The sequence below is a fragment of the Lacerta agilis genome, chromosome 14 (genome assembly GCF_009819535.1).
Source record: "Lacerta agilis isolate rLacAgi1 chromosome 14, rLacAgi1.pri, whole genome shotgun sequence".
Lineage (NCBI taxonomy): Eukaryota > Metazoa > Chordata > Lepidosauria > Squamata > Lacertidae > Lacerta > Lacerta agilis.
Genome location: NC_046325.1, coordinates 22,630,273 through 22,647,710, shown reverse-complemented (window position 1 = coordinate 22,647,710; position 17,438 = coordinate 22,630,273). Strand labels below are relative to the sequence as shown.

The window sequence follows — 17,438 nt, the reverse complement described above, 5'->3', positions numbered from 1 at the left end:
ATGTTTTTGTTTTTTCCAGAGGCAGCAAGCATTATAGTAATGAATGCAAGAATAGGTAATGAATCCTCTGTTTCTCAATTTCTACTCCAGGAGTTCTCAGCAATACGAGAAATGCAAATTCTACACTTCTTCCTCTTCTTGGTATTGTACCTGGCAACTGTATTTGGTAATCTTCTCATTATCTCTGCAGTAGCCTTGGACCATCACCTTCACACTCCCATGTACTTCTTTCTGATGAACTTGGCTATACAGGACCTAGTTGCTGTTTCAGTTACTATCCCCAAATCCATAGCCAATTCTCTCATGAACACCAGACACATTTCTTACACTGGATGTGTTGCTCAGGTCCTCTTATTTGTTTTCTTTTTATCATCTGATACCGCCCTTCTTACAGTCATGGCATATGATCGCTATGTTGCCATTTGCAATCCATTCCAATATGAAATGGTGATAAACAGGGCAGCATGTATACAAATGGTTGCTGGTGTGTGGGTCACTGGATTTCTTAATGCAGTCATGCACACTAGTGCAACTTTTGCAACACCTTTTTGTTCAAACATTGTCAATCAGTTCTTCTGTGAGATCCCGCATTTACTTACACTTGCCTGCTCAAATCTATACCTAACAGAAATTGGAGTTTTGGTGGTGAGTGTAATCATGGTGACTAGCTGCTTTGTCTTCATTGTTGTCACTTATGTACACATCTTCACTGTCGTCCTGAAAATTCCTTCTGTTCAGGGACGGAAAAAGGCCTTCTCCACTTGTATACCCCACCTTGTTGTCTTCTTCGTATTTTGTTTCACAGGATGTTTTGCTTACCTTAGGCCTCCATCTAAAACTCCATCTGATCTGGACTTTGCATTAACTTTGATGTATACTTTTGTTCCACCCATGTTCAATCCAATAATCTACAGTATGAGAAATACAGAGATTAAAAATGCATTATCAAAATTACTGGGTTTCAGGCAATCTTCTGTTAATATCTCTTTCTGGCTTATTCTGAAAAGGTGAAATCTCTCCAAGTATTGTTCTAGATCTGTGCTACTAAATGCTTAGGTTCAGTAAATAATAGGATTTACAACCTGAAAATGGCCAGTCCAAATTTGTATTAGGACTAGGAAGAAATGCAGTGGACTCACTGGTAAGCCTCCGTATTAAACACATGTAAAGCCGGTTAAGTGGGTACACTTCTTGGATTATGTAGTAGACTAATTTATGTGTGAGGTGACCACCTGGAGGACATTATTCCTTAGCGGTTCAATGCATCAAAGGACAAAGTGTGAATAAGTATGAAATGCTAAACTCTTTTGAGGTAATAAACTTTAGGAGAGACCTTCTCCTGTGTTACAAAATGAGACCAGAACTTAGGTGAACTGTAAGGAAGAAGCGGGAAAGGACAACATCTTGAATGTGCCTGACAAGATAGGCTGCAGAAGACAAGGATGCTGGTGATGCTGCCATAGATTAAGCTTGCATGTTATGGGGTGCTGCTGCTGTGTGCCACTCCACTGAAGGCTAAAGGTTGTATATATGTATAAAATAAACCATATATGATAAAGACATTAGAGACTCCATTGTGCCTCATTTTTTTTTGCAAAGGGACTCAGACCCTGGGTGACTGTCTAGAACCCCCTGAAGTATTGTTACCGCTCAGCCAGAGATTGGGGGTGGCACACAACCTTTGTAACAGTATAGTCATAGGGAACTATTGAGATGTTGTGGCCAGTTACTTCCAGATAAATTTATATGCAGAATATATAAAATATGCAGATTCAAAATCTACTCTGTGTTACATGGGCATCTTGCATTCCTCCAGCTTAGATGTACCATTCACAATTTTGTTTGTCTGATTGATGGTATGCCTAGGTGTGCCGTTAGATTTAGTGGATTTGTCAGGAAAGGCCACTAACCTCAACCACATGCTATTCATTTATTTGAATGATATCACACTTAGCTTTTAAACCTTTTAATGCATTAAATGCATTTGAATCAGTGGTTGAGAAGAACTTAGTGATTGTGTTGGCTTCTTCTTCTTCTTCTTCTTCTTCTTCTTCTTCTTCTTCTTCTTCTTCTTCTTCTTCTTTACTTACACAGAGCTATAATCAGAAGTAAAGGGCCAGAAAATTAACATTTATTTAGGAACTTCAATTAATCATTTGTGTTAGACTCCTGGGACCAAGTCTCAAGAAATGCTACTGTTGCTTTGTGTTGAACTCCTGAGTCCAAGCTTCCAAGAGCACAATTGTTTATGTTGGGGTTCTGAGACCATACTCCCAGGAATATAAATATTATAAGAATAATTTCCCACCACATAGTAAAAGCATCATTCTGCAAGAGTACACAAATATTTTCACCATCTCAGAAAGAAAAAGAGAGGGTGATGTTAAAAAGAAAGAAAAAAGAACAAGTTTTATGAATGGCTAGGAGAATACAAAAGACCCTGAAGTGGTGAAGAAATTGCATCTGGAAATTTACTTCCTGTTAAGAAAAAGAGTAAGTTTTTTTTACATATTTTTAATTTTAGTAATCACTTGGGTAGTTGTTTTAAAAGCTGAATGAAGAAAATACTATAGTGTATTGTGTAGAATAGGACATTCTGCTTGGTAGATGGTGCCTCATAAAGCTTATATAGACTGCACTTAGCTTACAAAATGGCCCGTGGTTTGTATGACACACTAAGCCAAACCTTAGCTTAGTGATGTTGTGAGGAAAATACCCACCCAGTGTTCCCTGAGTCCCTTTATTCAACAACACTGAGGAATGAGGCCACACAAACACCAGAATTGATCAATCAAACAGACCGTTGTTACAGGGAAATTGGACGGGAAAGGCTGACACACACACACACACACACACACACACACACACACACGAGCCTTGCCTCACCATAAGGCAAGGACAGAGCATCTTTGCTGCACATTACCAAAATTTGGGTTCAAAGATCCATTCACAAGGTGCCTATGGTCGAGAAAATGAATAACAGCAACATATCTGCAAAGGCATTGCATCTGCAAGGGAAGCTCAGCTCAGTTTGCAGAAGGAGCCCATGACTCCATGTTGAGCCCCACACCTCCAACAAAGGAAAACAGGGAAAGTCTCAATACCAAATGCAATAATTCACTGATAAAAATATCTATGTACTAGCTCAATGGGAAAACTTTACAAATTCATAAGAAATCAGTTGTTGTATCAATCTTCTCAGTTCCAATGGCATTTAGGACCCAGGGAAGTGAGGTATAAGGGGAAGGGCTACTGAGCCCACCATAATCCCCAGTCAATCAATCAGTTTATTTCAGCTTTAAACTCATAGCAAGACAAGACAAAAAAACAACAACACAGGAACAGCAATTACACTCACATAATTGAATTTAAAAGGAAATTGGTGACAATAAAATTAGTGGCAATAAAAGACTTAATAAATACACAAAATAATGGGCATGTTACCTCCAAGCAATTTCGATTTCAAATTCCCACCAACAATCCCTTATGTCTCTTGAATGTCAGAATGGAAGTTAATTTTTTTTGCCATTTGTAAGGTTACAGACTGATGATCAGTATCTTGCAATAGAAAAGCAAGAAGAATGTCAGTCGGGTGCCCAGACAATTTTTGTATTAATGGTAGCACTAAATTCTTCCGGCCAGCCTCATATAGAGGGCAATTAAACACTATATGGTAAAGTGATTCTATCGTTCTGTTATCACAGGAGCATAAACCATAATCCCCATTATGTACAGTCACGTCTTCAGGGCCTTTCCAAGGAGACATGACCGGTGATATCCTGCCCCAAGAATGTCAGACAGATAACCATCTCAATCACAATGCCTACCCACACCATAGTGGGATGAAACCTGGACAAGACAAAGGGGAGTATTTGTCTTTATTCAGGAACCAAGGAACTGTAAATACTTCTGTTTTACTGTGATGGGCTAAGTGTGAAAGACTATATTTGATTAACAGGGGAATGCCTGGATGCCTGAACCACACCTTTTCTGTGACACATCTATGACGTCTTTTTTTTTTTTTACCATGATTTTTATTGAGTTTTTCACACGAATACAATTTTTACATGTCATTTACATCTATGATGTCTTGATGATGCTTCTGGAAATGTGCTATGGGAAACTTTGGGAAACTTAAAAAAACTGATGTAACCGTTGTTCGGGGCTTCTGGCTGCTTTGTCTTTGTGGTGGTGGGAAGTCTTGCTGCTACAATAAAGATCAGGCCTGTTGGCTGCTGTTTTGCTTCTATCTCTTGGCTGAAGTCTCTTGCTTGTGATCCCTGACCTGAACCTATGGGAGTCAAGGTTAGGTGATTGTGGGGTACTCCAAGGACTCCCTGTTACACCATTCAATGGAATGAAAGGGTTATTAGTCTTGCAATCAGGAATGCAGATGTGGGGAATTTCTCAACAATCCACAACTCTCTTCTTCAAGGTCAGAGAGATAGATAAAAGACAACTAATCTAACCACAAGCCCTTTACTCCCCTTTCTACACATTGGAGCTTATCTATTTCCTGCTGGTTTGGCAGGCAGAGCACAAACGAATACTTTTTTATTGTGTCTTAGGCATGGGTTCCCTGCACCTCAAAACCGAGTCTCTGATTTTTTGCTTATAACAGTGAGAATGCACAAATCTGCAGCAATATTACTATAGTGTATTATGTGGAATGTGAAATCCTGCTTGCTTTGTGGTCTCTTTTGAAACCTATATAGACTGCATGTAGAATACCCAATGAATGACATGGTTTCCATGACAAGCTAAGCCAAATCTTATTTTAGTGAAACTTCACAAATGTGCAACCTCCTGGAAAGCAGATTATAGTTGATTTGCTCCTGCGTGGTTCTTTTTACTGCCATCTTAAGATACAGCCAGTTTTGTCATAGCACATCATTCAAACCAGGACAAGTGGTTAAGCTTTGTCCTCACTAACCATGAACTGTAACCAGGAGCAAACCTTGATTTCAGCTCCTAGTGAGGGAGAAGAAGGCTTAAGCACTTTTTCTTAGCTTAGTACACTGTGGCAGCAAAATGATCTGGGCAGGAGTAAAGGAGCTGTGAGCTTCTCTCCATGCACATCTGTACATTAATGGCACCATGCAGCAGCATTGCATGAGCAAGTGGACACCCCAGCCCTTGTTGCTGACCCTGCCAGTGCAACCCACCCCACACTGGAGTCAAACACATGGTCCTGCCTGCCTGCCTGCCTGCCTACATAGGAGGGGATGACAAAGCGTGTTTTCTTTCATGGAGAGCACATGTTGTGGTGGGGGCAACCAAGACACCCCTCTGTTGCTGGGTGGGTTACTTTGGATGGCCACGAATCTTATTGGACACCTCTTGGTCATTGGGGAGAATTTGATGTTACAATTTATGATTGACCAAGGGGCTATTTATTCCCTGCGCACAGCATCGAGCTGCCTCTTTTCGCTGCATGCATCGGATCACCCACCCACCCTCTCTATATTTAGGGCTGTTCACATTGACCTTGCTATGCCTGTCATGGGGTCATCTGTTTTGGGGCAGGCACCTGGTAGGAATTTGGGGCAGGCACCTGGTAGGAATTTTTCCATTTGGCTGATTGGCCAGTGCCATTTGGTTTTTTGCCTACTGCATAGCAAAATTGTAACAACTTGTAAGGTTGTGGTTAGGCATTGGTTAAATTTGGTTGGTGGAGGGGGTATGGTTGGCTGTGCCTGCCCCTCCAATGCTGCTGCTGCAAGGGTATTCCGTTAAAGGAATCCAGGGGCTCGCCATGCTCTTGTCCGAACCCCTGTCAAGGGGCTAGGGCCACACAAGAGCCCCTGGGAGCATTTGGGGAGATGTGAGGGCCTGGCACCCAGCTCTATTCTCCCCCCAAAATATTTTCCCTTATTGACTTTCACAGGCTTGCGGTTCCTACCTCTAGGTGGGAAGAGATAGTTGTGAACCAATGCCTAAGTAACGACTCACATTCTGTTATCAATAAAGTTGTGGCCAAAATATTATGTCAAAAACTTTAAACAAAATTTCTGTGTGAATTGTGTTTTATTTGAGGGTGGCTTGGGGACCTCAACATGCAACAATAAAACAATGAACAGGGTGGTGATACAATGACTACTGCAATTCATACTATCACAATATGCAGAGCGCAGATGCCTCTCACTAATATCTCCATATTTACAAAGCATATTTTGATCCTGTAATTCAGTATCAAAACTGAAGTAACTAACTCATAAACATAGTGGGGGTGACTATCCACCGGAATGATACAGGGTCCAATTCAACGTTTGTGTTTTCATTTCCAGTAACGACCTCAACTTGGACTGAGGACAGCCTGATTCCAAATATTCTGGTTTCATCAGTGAGGTCTTTGAAGGAATAGCTCTTAGGCATTCTACATGGCTTATATTCAGCAGGAGGCATGTATTAAGTATTCTGGGCCCAATTCTTGGAGCAGGTTTTAACTGTTTTTATCTTTATTGTATATTTTTAAACTCAATGTACACTGTGTACAGACAATGGTGTCAGGGGCATAGCGGGGGTGTTGGCAGAGGGGCCATGGCCCCAGGCATGATTTTTTGAGGGGGGGGGGTTGAAAAGGCATCTCTGTGCCCCTCTCCAAGAATTGGAGGAGGGGTACCTGGTTTTCAGCCGCTAAGTGCCGTTTTGACTGGCCAGGCTCCCCTAGAGGAGAGAGCTTAACAACTACTCCTGCTTTGAATGATGTGCTATGACAAAACTGGTTGTAACGAGCAGCACCATCTACTACAATAGTAGTTTATTTTTTAGAGAATGATGTATTATATATAGAGTTGAGAGTTAAATTCTTCTTTAGAAGAGTTACATTTTCACATTTTGTTCACTTCCTCCTTTTCTCCTCTCCTTCCTGCAAAAACCGCTTCCAAAATAGTCAATATTTGTTTTCAAAAGATTATATAATCTGATGTTTATCTCTTTTTTTCAGATTCAGCAAGCATTTTAGTCATGAATGCCAAAAAAGACAACAAATCTTCTGTCTCTGACTTTCTACTCCTTGAGTTCTCATCAATACGGGAACTGCAGATTCTACACTTCCTGCTGTTCCTGGTATTGTACCTGGCAATTGTATTAGGGAATCTTCTCATCATCTCTGCAGTCACCTTCGACCAGAAACTTCACACTCCCATGTATTTCTTTCTGATGAACTTGGCCATCCAGGACTTAGGTAGTGTTTCAGTCACTATTCCTAATTCCATGGCCAATTCTCTCATGAATAACAGACACATTTCTTCTGCGGGATGTGTTGCTCAAGTCCTCTCACTTCTATTCTTTCTATCATCTGATACTGCTCTTCTTACAGTCATGGCATATGATCGATATGTCGCCATTTGCAATCCATTACAATATGAAATGGTGATGAATAGGACAATCTGCACCCAAATGATTGCTGGTGTGTGGGTTTCTGGTCTTCTCTATGCAGTCATGCACACTAGTGCAACTTTTGCAACTCCATTCTGCTCAAATATTATCAACCAATTTTTCTGTGAGATCCCACAGTTACTTACAATTGCATGTTCTAATTTATACCTAATTGAAATTGGAGTTATGGTGGCAAGTACAATCCTGCTGGCTGGCTGCTTTGTCTTCATTGTCGTCACTTATGTGCATATCTTCACAGCAGTTCTGAAAATTCCTTCTATTCAGGGAAGGAAAAAGGCCTTCTCTACTTGCATTCCCCACCTTGTGGTCTTCTCCATATTTTGTTTCACAGGATGTTTTGCTTATTTCAGGTCTCCCTCTAAAACCCCATCATTTCTGGACATTGCCTTAACTGTGATGTATACCATTGTACCACCCATGTTCAATCCAATAATATACAGCATGAGAAATAAGGAGATTAAAAATGCTTTATCAAAGCTGTTGGGTTTTAAGTCCTCTTCTATGAATATCTCCTCCAGGCTTATTCTGAAAACAGGAAATATCTCACTGTGAGTAGAATCATAGAGAGCTCCTAAAATACATTGTTAAATTTAGACATGTAGATTCAAAACTCCCCCTGTGTTGCAATGTCTTCTTGAATTTCCCTAGCTCAGTTGTACCATTCACATTTTGCTTCTCTGATCATGTAGCCTGTTGAATTGATCTTACATTAATATATGAACAGTGCAGTTTATTCAATTGAACTCTGGGAAATAATTTCCAAGGCAGCCTATAACTGGCTGAACACCCACTCAAGCCAGCAGACCTTAATCCTCCCTCATCCTCTGTTGATGCAGAACATGGATATGTCAATTTGAACTGGGTATTCTTTCTGACAGGTAGCATAGAAGTAAGCTTCTTGAAGCTACTGTTTCTCTGGCTAGTTAATGGAGTTAGGCTTGTCATCCTCTTGCTGTGATGTCCTTTCACTGAGTTGGGACAGTGTTTTTCATTAAAGAGAAGAACAAATATTGTTTTGACATATTGAGGCCTTGGACTGTGGAATCAAATGGAGTCATATTATGTCTCTGCTACTAGTCAGAGCACTAAGGACCATTGGAAGTCTAAACCCCCTCCCTCTATGGATGTGCAGCATGGCAAGGGTTGGTTCAAACTGCTTCTGTACATCAACCTCTGATGCTTTCATTTCTCTTCTTTCCATAATCTCTTTTGTATCTTGTATAATTTTTAATTTTGTTTTGTTTTCATTGCCTTAAATAACTTATTTGGAATTAAATCGAAAATTCTTTCTAGTAGCACCTTAGAGACCAACTGAGTTTGTTCCTGGTATGAGCTTTCGTGTGCATGATTTTGTTTTCATTTGCCCAATTCATATCCCGTTCCCCAACCCTTTCATCAAGAGACATTGCTAGTCTGCAACTTCAGTGTTTTGTATTCAAATAGCATGACTTTTTCGGGCATTCTTTAGAAAGGAACACACCCACCAAATTTCTGATTAGACAGAGCACAAAGGTTTCACAACTTATATAGGTGACTTAAAAATGTGGAGACCATTTAAAGCATGCCATGCAGTGACTGTCCTGTGACCCTTACAGATTGTTCCAGAGTGCTTTGTTTATTTTTCATTTAAATTTAAATGTTTTAAATAGTTTAAATAATTACAAAGTAAATAAGATAAGAAAAATATCTAGTTTCCCCCCCCCCACCAGAAACAATGAAAAACCTGCTTGACAAAAAATGACTTTAAGAATGGAAATAATGTTCACTGGCCAAAATAATGTGAATCATAAGCCCTAATTAATCAGGCTGGGTGTGGAGATATGTATAACAAAACTGTATGTAATTTTGTTGCTTCACCTCTTAAGTTTGACTAATGCAAATAGACAGAAAAAATGCAAGTAAATAATTTTAAAAGACTGATTTATTTTTTTATTCAAACAGAAACAAGTGAGAAACAAAAATCAATTTGGTTTCATTTCAATCTCATTTTATTTATTTATTTGTTCATTCTTATTTGTTTTTATAACTGAAACAAATAAGGCTAATTCAACCTATTTTGATTTGTTCTCAAAAAAACAAAAACAAAAAAACAAATGGACACTACTAGTAACATTCTGATGTTTTTAACATAGTGATGAACATTTCTTAGGCACACTTGAGGGAAATCCTCTGGCAAGTTTTGCTGGCATGGGTAGCTTAGGATGCAGCAGATCTCTAGATCAGTTGACAGCTTCCTTGCTCAGCTTTGCTCAGCCCTTCCTACATCTTTAATCCCAGCTGAGCCAAATACACACATTTATTTTGCTTATTCTGGGTCAGCTGGGGATCAGTTAGCTGAGATGAAGCTGCCTGAGCTAAGACCCATGTAAATATCATAGAATCATAGAATCATAGAATCATCGGGTTGGAAGAGACCACAAGGGCCATCCAGTCCAACCCCCTGCCAAGCAGGAAACACCATCAAAGCATTCCTGACAGATGGCTGTCAAGCCTCTGCTTAAAGACCTCCAAAGAAGGAGACTCCACCACAGTCCCTGGCAGCAAATTCCACTGTTGAACAGCTCTTACTGTCAGGAAGTTCTTCCTAATGTTTAGGTGGAATCTTCTTTCTTGTAGTTTGAATCCATTGCCCCGTGTCTGCTTCTCTGGAGCAGCAGAAAACAACCTTTCACCCTCCTCTATATGACATCCTTTTATATATTTGAACATGGCTATCAGATCACCCCTTAACCTTCTCTTCTCCAGGCTAAACATACCCAGCTCCCTAAATATCAAAATGGGGTTGGATAGCAGGGCAGGACCAGAGATTGGAGAGAGGCTGGATCCTGTCTGTTCAGACAGTCCTATGACCTGGAAACCACATGACTCTGTTTTAAAGACTTGTTTTCCTTCTGCCAGGCTTAGGACTTATTCCCACATCCACTTGTCCTGTGCCTAAAAAGTACAGGTCTGAGAGGTTGGCAATCTGACTTGGTCAAGGTGCCTGTTTGTGATTCCTGCAGGGAACTGTCTCATGCACCCAAACACATCTAGGCTTTGGGGATGCATTGGAAAGAAAGGACTCTTACAAAAGTGTATAGTCAATCAACCAACTTCAAGGGAACAAGTCTATGAGAAATGATACTGGTTTATTTATAACATTCTGATTGGTATAGATAGATGAGGTCAAAATAAAACTTTTCTGTCACAAAAGTAGAAGTTGGCTGCATTGAATGAGTTTCATTTGACAGACAAGGGAACTGCTACTCTATTCAAGCATAAATAACATGAAGTAAAATTGAATTAATAACCACTCAGTATACCACAACTACTAATATCACGATCTAATCTGTTCTTCTGATTCAGTAATCATTGCAGCTTACAGACAAATCTTTGCTTAAGAACAAAGCAATACGTTTATTTATTTAACATGTTTATAATTTGCAATTCCTCTAAGGATCTGAAAGCAAATTCTTTTAAATCACAATGCACAAAATATGAAAACAAACAAAAGCAGCACATCAAAACAAAAGAAGAACTGTTTGACAGTGGAACAGTCTCCCTCAGGAGGTTGTGGACTCTCATTCCATGGACATTTTAAAGCAGAGGTTGGGTGGTCATCTGTCATAGATGCTTTAGCTGAGTTTCCTGCATTGCAAGAACTTGGACTAGATGACTCTAAGGGTCCCTTCTGATGCTACAATTCTATGATTCTACCATAGAGCATCAAATAGCAGCAGGGTCAACATGACGGCCCTTAGAAACAATCACAATGCATCTCACCCCTGCGCAAAGGCTTGAATGTTGAAGTGTGTTTTTACCTGCCTTTGAAAACACTGCAATGTCAGGGCATGACATGCCTCAGAGAGAAGTCATCCAGAAATACAAAGCTAAACAGGCAATGTAAAGCTACAATCCAATGCACACTTTCCTGGGACTAACTCACATCCAATGTTGTGATATCCACTTCTGAGTAAACAAACACAGGACTGGACAAAACTTATGCAAGCCATCTAGGCAATTGAAACTGTTTCCTAAAATGAAGAATGGTTTTTGTCTAAGAATTGGGGGAAAATATTGATAAGCAGCTTCCAGAATGCCATTTTGAGCTCTCTGTTTCTTATGCTATAGATGATCGGGTTCATTACTGGTGGCACCATGCAGTAGAACATAGAAACCAAGAGGTCAAATGCTGATGGGGACCTGGAGGTTGGTCTTAAATAAACAAATGTGCCACTTACCAAGAACAGGGAGATAACAATAAAATGAGGCAAGCAAGTTGAGAAGACTTTTTGCTTCCCCTGAGTGGAGGGGATCCTCAGAACAGCTCTAAAGATCTGAACATAAGAAAAAGCTATTAGAGCAAAGTAGATGAAGGCTAAACAAGATCCAAAAGTCAGAACCCAAACTTCTTTGAGATATGAGTCAAAGCAAGAGATTTTTAGCAGTTGTGGGATTTCACAGAAGAATTGATTGATGACATTAGAACAGAACTCCACAGTGAACGTTGTTCCAGTGTGCATTGCTGAATAGAAAAGTCCACCGATCCAAACACTGGTTGCCATCTGAATGCAGGCTTTCTTGTTCATGACAGTCTCATAATGCAGTGGATTGCAGATGGCAACATAGCGATCATATGCCATGATGCCAAGCAGAAGGTAGTGGGAGATCAGGAAGAAAACAAGAAAGAAAACTTGACAGACACACCCAGAGTAAGAGATAGCTTGGGTCTTCATCAAGGAATTTGCAATGGATTTGGGAACTGTAACCGATATGGAACCAAAATCTTGGAATGATAGGTTGGCCAGAAAGAAGTACATGGGTGTATGAAGCTGATGGCTGTAGATGATGACTGTGATGATGAGAAGGTTTTCTATGAAGGCCACCAAATACATTATGACAAAAATTACGTTGTGGAATATCTGCAATTCCTGAATTTCAGAGAATCCAAGCAGAAAGAATCCATTCACTCTTGAGTGGTTCAACATTGTGTTGTTCAGACTTCCATTTGGCAACTGAAAAGAAAGATGCCACACTACTTCTTTCCCATGTAACTGTAGCTGTTTTTTGAAATGGAGTGGTGCTCTTTAGACACCATTCTCTCTGTTCTGACAGTGGTGATGAAGATACAAACTGTAGTAATGAGCTTTATTGATATCTCATTTTTAATTACACCCAGAAGGTTCAGTTCTCGGGAGTCAAGTGTGGCCCTGTAGCACAAAGTCAGACACATCTTTTGAGATTTATGGTGGAGATATGTTTATATTGACTGTGATCCAATAGCTGTTATTGGACTTGGAAGCATTGCTCTGAGCCTGACTCTGTTAATGTAATGGAACAATGACACCCTCACCCTTACCCTCATGTGGGAGTTGATGAGGAGCAGAGGTCTTCAGTAGGGTTGTTTGTTTGTGGCCCTTGGAAGATTGATTTAAATATGGCTATTTCAACCCCCCCCCCATTCACAAAAATCAAAGCAACATGATTTAATATATAATAGTAAATATTTCTTTTATAGAAAGGAACCCACATTTTGTGAACAGTTCCTTGCATCACTACAAATACTGATTTACTTATTTACTTGTTTATTTATTTAAAAGCTCCTCAGAGTAGAAACACTCCTTTTTGCTTCTTTAGTTACCTGCTAAGAATTGTGAAGGAGATTAATCTTCAATGAAACAGCTCTGCTTGTGCTCAGTATGCAGATCTGGCATTTAGAAGGTTTACCAGGCTACTAGGGGCTATCCTGTGCCAGAATTACTAATATTGTGCTATGGCTGTATGTGTATGCAGTGGTGGACTTTAGGCTCTCAAATTTCAGTTGTGTCCTGTGCAACTCTAAAATTTGGTGCCTCTCACACCTCTCGTGCTCCATTCTACAACATTGCTGTGGCACCCCCTGTGGTGTGGCACCCAGTGCAAGTGAACCAGTCACGTTACCCTAAAACCACCTCTGTGCTATGGTTCCATGCTAATTCCTTTTTACTAATTGTCAGAAATCTCTCTCTAAGTTCAAATGGGAGGGTAATGAATGTATGGGAGACAGGAAAAGATTTTTTTGTGGATTTGGAGAAACCTTTTTTATTTTATTTTTTGCTTGTAATTATTCTGGGTAGGACAATGACCTGGTTTCCCATAACAGACCAGCCACCACTGATTTTTGCCCCAAACAAATATTCTTAAAATAATAATAAAAAGGAAACAGCAATAGAATGAGATGAGTCTTTAACTGATTTATTTATTTATAAAATTTATAAACCATTTACTACCAAAAAAGTTGTCCAAGTGGTGTCGAAGTACAATTATATATAAAACACGCAGATCAGATACAAATATGCTTAAAGGGATATGTAATCAGTACATATTAAAAGAACAAAATAAACCCCCAATGCATTTGATACAGTGTTTAAGATGAACATAGTGTCCATGTTTACTTTGCCATCCTCATTTACCTGCCTACAATGAGCCTAGAAATGATTACCATTACTAGCAGAAGTACAAAACATGAAGCTAACCTTTTCCCTTCATGTCTAAAATGGTGAAGCGCAATGGCATTTGAAAATGTATTATCTATTGGAAAAGTACCAAGTGTATATATATATATATATATATATATATATATATATATATATATATCTAGTCTCTCTCTCTCTCTCTCTCTCTCTCTCTCTCTCTCTCTCTCTCTCTCTCTTATAGTGATGACCTGGGTAGAATAAGAAATAAGAGGATCATAGACTAGTTGGAAGGGACCACAACAGTCATCCTCTCCAAGTCCCTGCCATGCAGGAATCTTTCACCCAACATGGGGCTTGAGCCCATGATCCTGTGATTAAGTGTCCCAAGTACTACTGACTGAGCTATGTGGCTCTCTGTCACAGCCTCTTCCTGCTCAGTAAACCCTGTTGCCGCTTCAGCTTCTGACCCATCCTCCTCCCAGTCTGCTCCTTCTTCTTCCTCTGACCATGCATCACCATCTCACCACCAATCCCCTGGCTCTGAGCCTTCGTTCCCCTGGGGATTCCTTTGTTGGTTCTCCAGCTGGTGCCTCCCACCACTGCTCTGCATCTAGCCAGTCCATGACAGCATACTTCACATTACATAATTAGAAAACCTGGCTGTCTGTAACTTCAGGGCTCAGATCCCAGTGGTCTTTCATACTCTGGCTGACACCAGAGGTCATATTGTACTTCTTTTTAGCAGCAGCAGCAGCAGCATTTTTGGTTTAGTATTTTGATTGACTTTATCTTTCTTTATGTCTGTCCATCCATGGCTCTACTTAAAGTAGGGCACACTAAGACTGCAGAATCTCTTTCATTAACGAGGAGAACACCGTTTGTATCAGCATACTGAGTGCTAAGACTGTGGAAAGAAATGGAAGTATATTATGCTCTCTACTGCCAGCCGGGGCATCAAGGACCATTCAGAGTCTACATCTCCTGCTAACTCAGTGGTATATTTTGCTCTCACCCCTTCTGTATCTAAAACACTGAGTTTGGATAATAATTTGTATCTTTATATAATGTAGAAGCATGGAAAGGTGTGAAAACAGGATCCTTGCGATTTTAACTTTGGTGAACTAAAACACAAGCCATAAGAAATGATTTGTTTGTGTGTGTTTCTTTTAAATCAGAGACTGATTAAGATAATCTGCTTTACAGTAGTTTCCAAATGTCCCTCTTTTATACATTCTATTGCTTCCAAATGTGCAATATTAAAGGCACAGTAATGCTTAGGTCTAAAGCACGGGTGGAGTTTTCAGCCAAGCACCATATTATAACACTGGAAACCTTCAGGGGCCATGTACCACACCAAGAGGGGGCAAGAGCAAAAGTGGGTGTAGCAATGACTGCGAATTTTACCTCTGCATAATAGCCTAGTTTCTAGACTCTTACACAACCCTCTGTAAGCTCCAGCTACAAAAAAGGGCATTATCAGAGCTCAATGATTCATTCCAGCCAGTGAAAACATTCAAAGAATGTGTGAGGCAGGGTTGGGGAGGGAGTTTGGCTGGTGAGGATGCGCAGCCAGTGGAGAATTTAAAGAGCCAAGTAAAGAAGCCTGAAGGGCTATGTTGGCCTCCACAACTGAGTATCTAAAGGATATCAGTATAAAATCTTCTCAACTTCATTAAGGAGTTTACTTAGAATGTGGCAAGCTTATTCTAGTCATGCTCTCCCATAAAACATTTAATCCCACTTTTCCTAGGATGAAGGCACAATAGAAACCATGTTTGATTATTGTGCACATGTTCTTCCCCAATGACCATTTGTTTATCCAGTCTCCACCTATGGCTCTACTTCCAGTTCTGCTAAATGTAAACTGCATTGAAAGAACAGTGCTGGGACGTATGGTCATTGGAAAGCAGGAGTAATGGCTACATCCTGCTTTCTATATGTATATGGTTTTGTGAGGGGGGAAATAGCATCTATATAATGATACTCACAAATTGTGGATTAAAAACAAGTGAATAAGTCAAAATTCACAGCACTTACAGTAAAGGTGTACAAGGTAACCTAAAATAATTGTATCTATCAATTTACATTTCCAAGGGATTATAATTAATTCAAATAATAATGAATATAAGCTTTTAAAGAGAAAAATGTAAATATGTTATTATTTGTCATTCAATACTAGCATTTGTGTTAAATCAGTTTTAGGTAGTCTTGATTTAAATGGAAATTGCAGTCGTATCCACAATAATCTGCCACTGTGTCTCATTGATTTCAATATTGATTGATTGATTGAATATTACATGCAACACACACACACACACACACACACACACACACACACTGGTACCTCGGTTTAAGAACAGCCCTGTTTACAAACAATTCTGTTTACAAACTCCACAAAACCAGAAGTAGTGTCCCAGTGTAGCTATAGAGGCAGAGGAGGCATTTCAACAACATCTGCAGAGCTACAGATAAGTCACTGCTGATATAAAGCCTTATATAGATGAATTCAACATGCAATATAAGGCTACAATCCAATGCACACTTTCCAGGGATTAATTCCCATCCAATCCAATGATACCTGCTTCTGAGTAAACAAATATACGACAGAACAAATCTTATCCAAACCATTTAGGCAACTGAATCTGTTTCCTAAAATGAAGAGTGGGTTTTGACTAAGAACTGGGGGGAAATATTGACAAGCAGCTTCCAGAATGCCATTTTGAGCTCCCTGTTTCTTATACTATAGATGACCGGGTTCATTACTGGTGGCACCATGCAGTAGAACATAGAAACCAAGAGGTCAAATGCTGATGGGGACCCAGATGTTGGCTTTAGGTAGACAAACATGCCACTTACCATAAACAGGGAGATAACAAAAAAATGAGGCAAGCAAGTTGAAAAGACCTTTTGCTTGCCTTGACTGGATGGGATTCTCAGAACAGCTCTGAATATCTGAACATAAGAAAAAACAATAAGAAAAAAGTAAGCAAAGCCAAAACAAGACCCCAGAATCAGAACCCGGACTTCGTTGATATATGAGTCAAAGCAAGAGATCTTTAGTAGTTGTGGGATTTCACAGAAGAATTGATTGATGACATTAGAACAGAACTCCACAGTGAATGTAGTTCCAGTGTGCACTGCTGAATAGAAAAGTCCACCGATCCAAACACTGGTTGCCATCTGAATGCAGGCTTTCTTGTTCATGACAGTCTCATAATGCAGTGGATTGCAGATGGCAACATAGCGATCGTATGCCATGACACCAAGAATGATGAAATGGGAGACCATGAAGAAAACAAGGAAGAATACTTGGCAAACACACCCAGAGTAAGAGATGGCTTGGTTTTTCATCAAGGAGTTTGCAATGGACTTGGGAACTGTAACAGATATTGAACCAAAGTCTTGTAATGACAGATTGGCTAGAAAAAAGTACATGGGTGTATGAAGCTGATGGCTATAGATGATGACTGTGATGATGAGAAGGTTTTCTATGAAGGCCACCAAATACATTGTGAGGAAAAAAATAATGTGGAATATCTGCAGCTCCTGAATTTCAGAGAATCCGAGCAGAAGGAATCCATTCACTCTTGACTGGTTCAACAT

The 17,438-nt window shown here is 39.8% G+C and overlaps 4 protein-coding genes across 4 annotated transcripts; 2 read left to right on the top strand and 2 right to left on the bottom strand.

The window, feature by feature from the left end:
- LOC117057718 (olfactory receptor 14A16-like) lies at positions 1 to 1,011 on the top strand. The gene has a single exon (XM_033168559.1). The coding sequence runs from the start codon at positions 1 to 3 to the stop codon at positions 1,009 to 1,011; it is 1,011 nt and encodes a 336-aa protein (XP_033024450.1).
- Positions 1,012 to 6,966: 5,955 nt separating this feature from the next.
- Positions 6,967 to 7,953, top strand: LOC117057717 (olfactory receptor 14A16-like). The gene has a single exon (XM_033168558.1). The coding sequence runs from the start codon at positions 6,967 to 6,969 to the stop codon at positions 7,951 to 7,953; it is 987 nt and encodes a 328-aa protein (XP_033024449.1).
- Positions 7,954 to 11,414: 3,461 nt separating this feature from the next.
- LOC117057716 (olfactory receptor 14A16-like) lies at positions 11,415 to 12,368 on the bottom strand. The gene has a single exon (XM_033168556.1). The coding sequence runs from the start codon at positions 12,366 to 12,368 to the stop codon at positions 11,415 to 11,417; it is 954 nt and encodes a 317-aa protein (XP_033024447.1).
- A 4,116-nt stretch (positions 12,369 to 16,484) lies between these two features.
- Positions 16,485 to 17,438, bottom strand: LOC117057715 (olfactory receptor 14A16-like). The gene has a single exon (XM_033168555.1). The coding sequence runs from the start codon at positions 17,436 to 17,438 to the stop codon at positions 16,485 to 16,487; it is 954 nt and encodes a 317-aa protein (XP_033024446.1).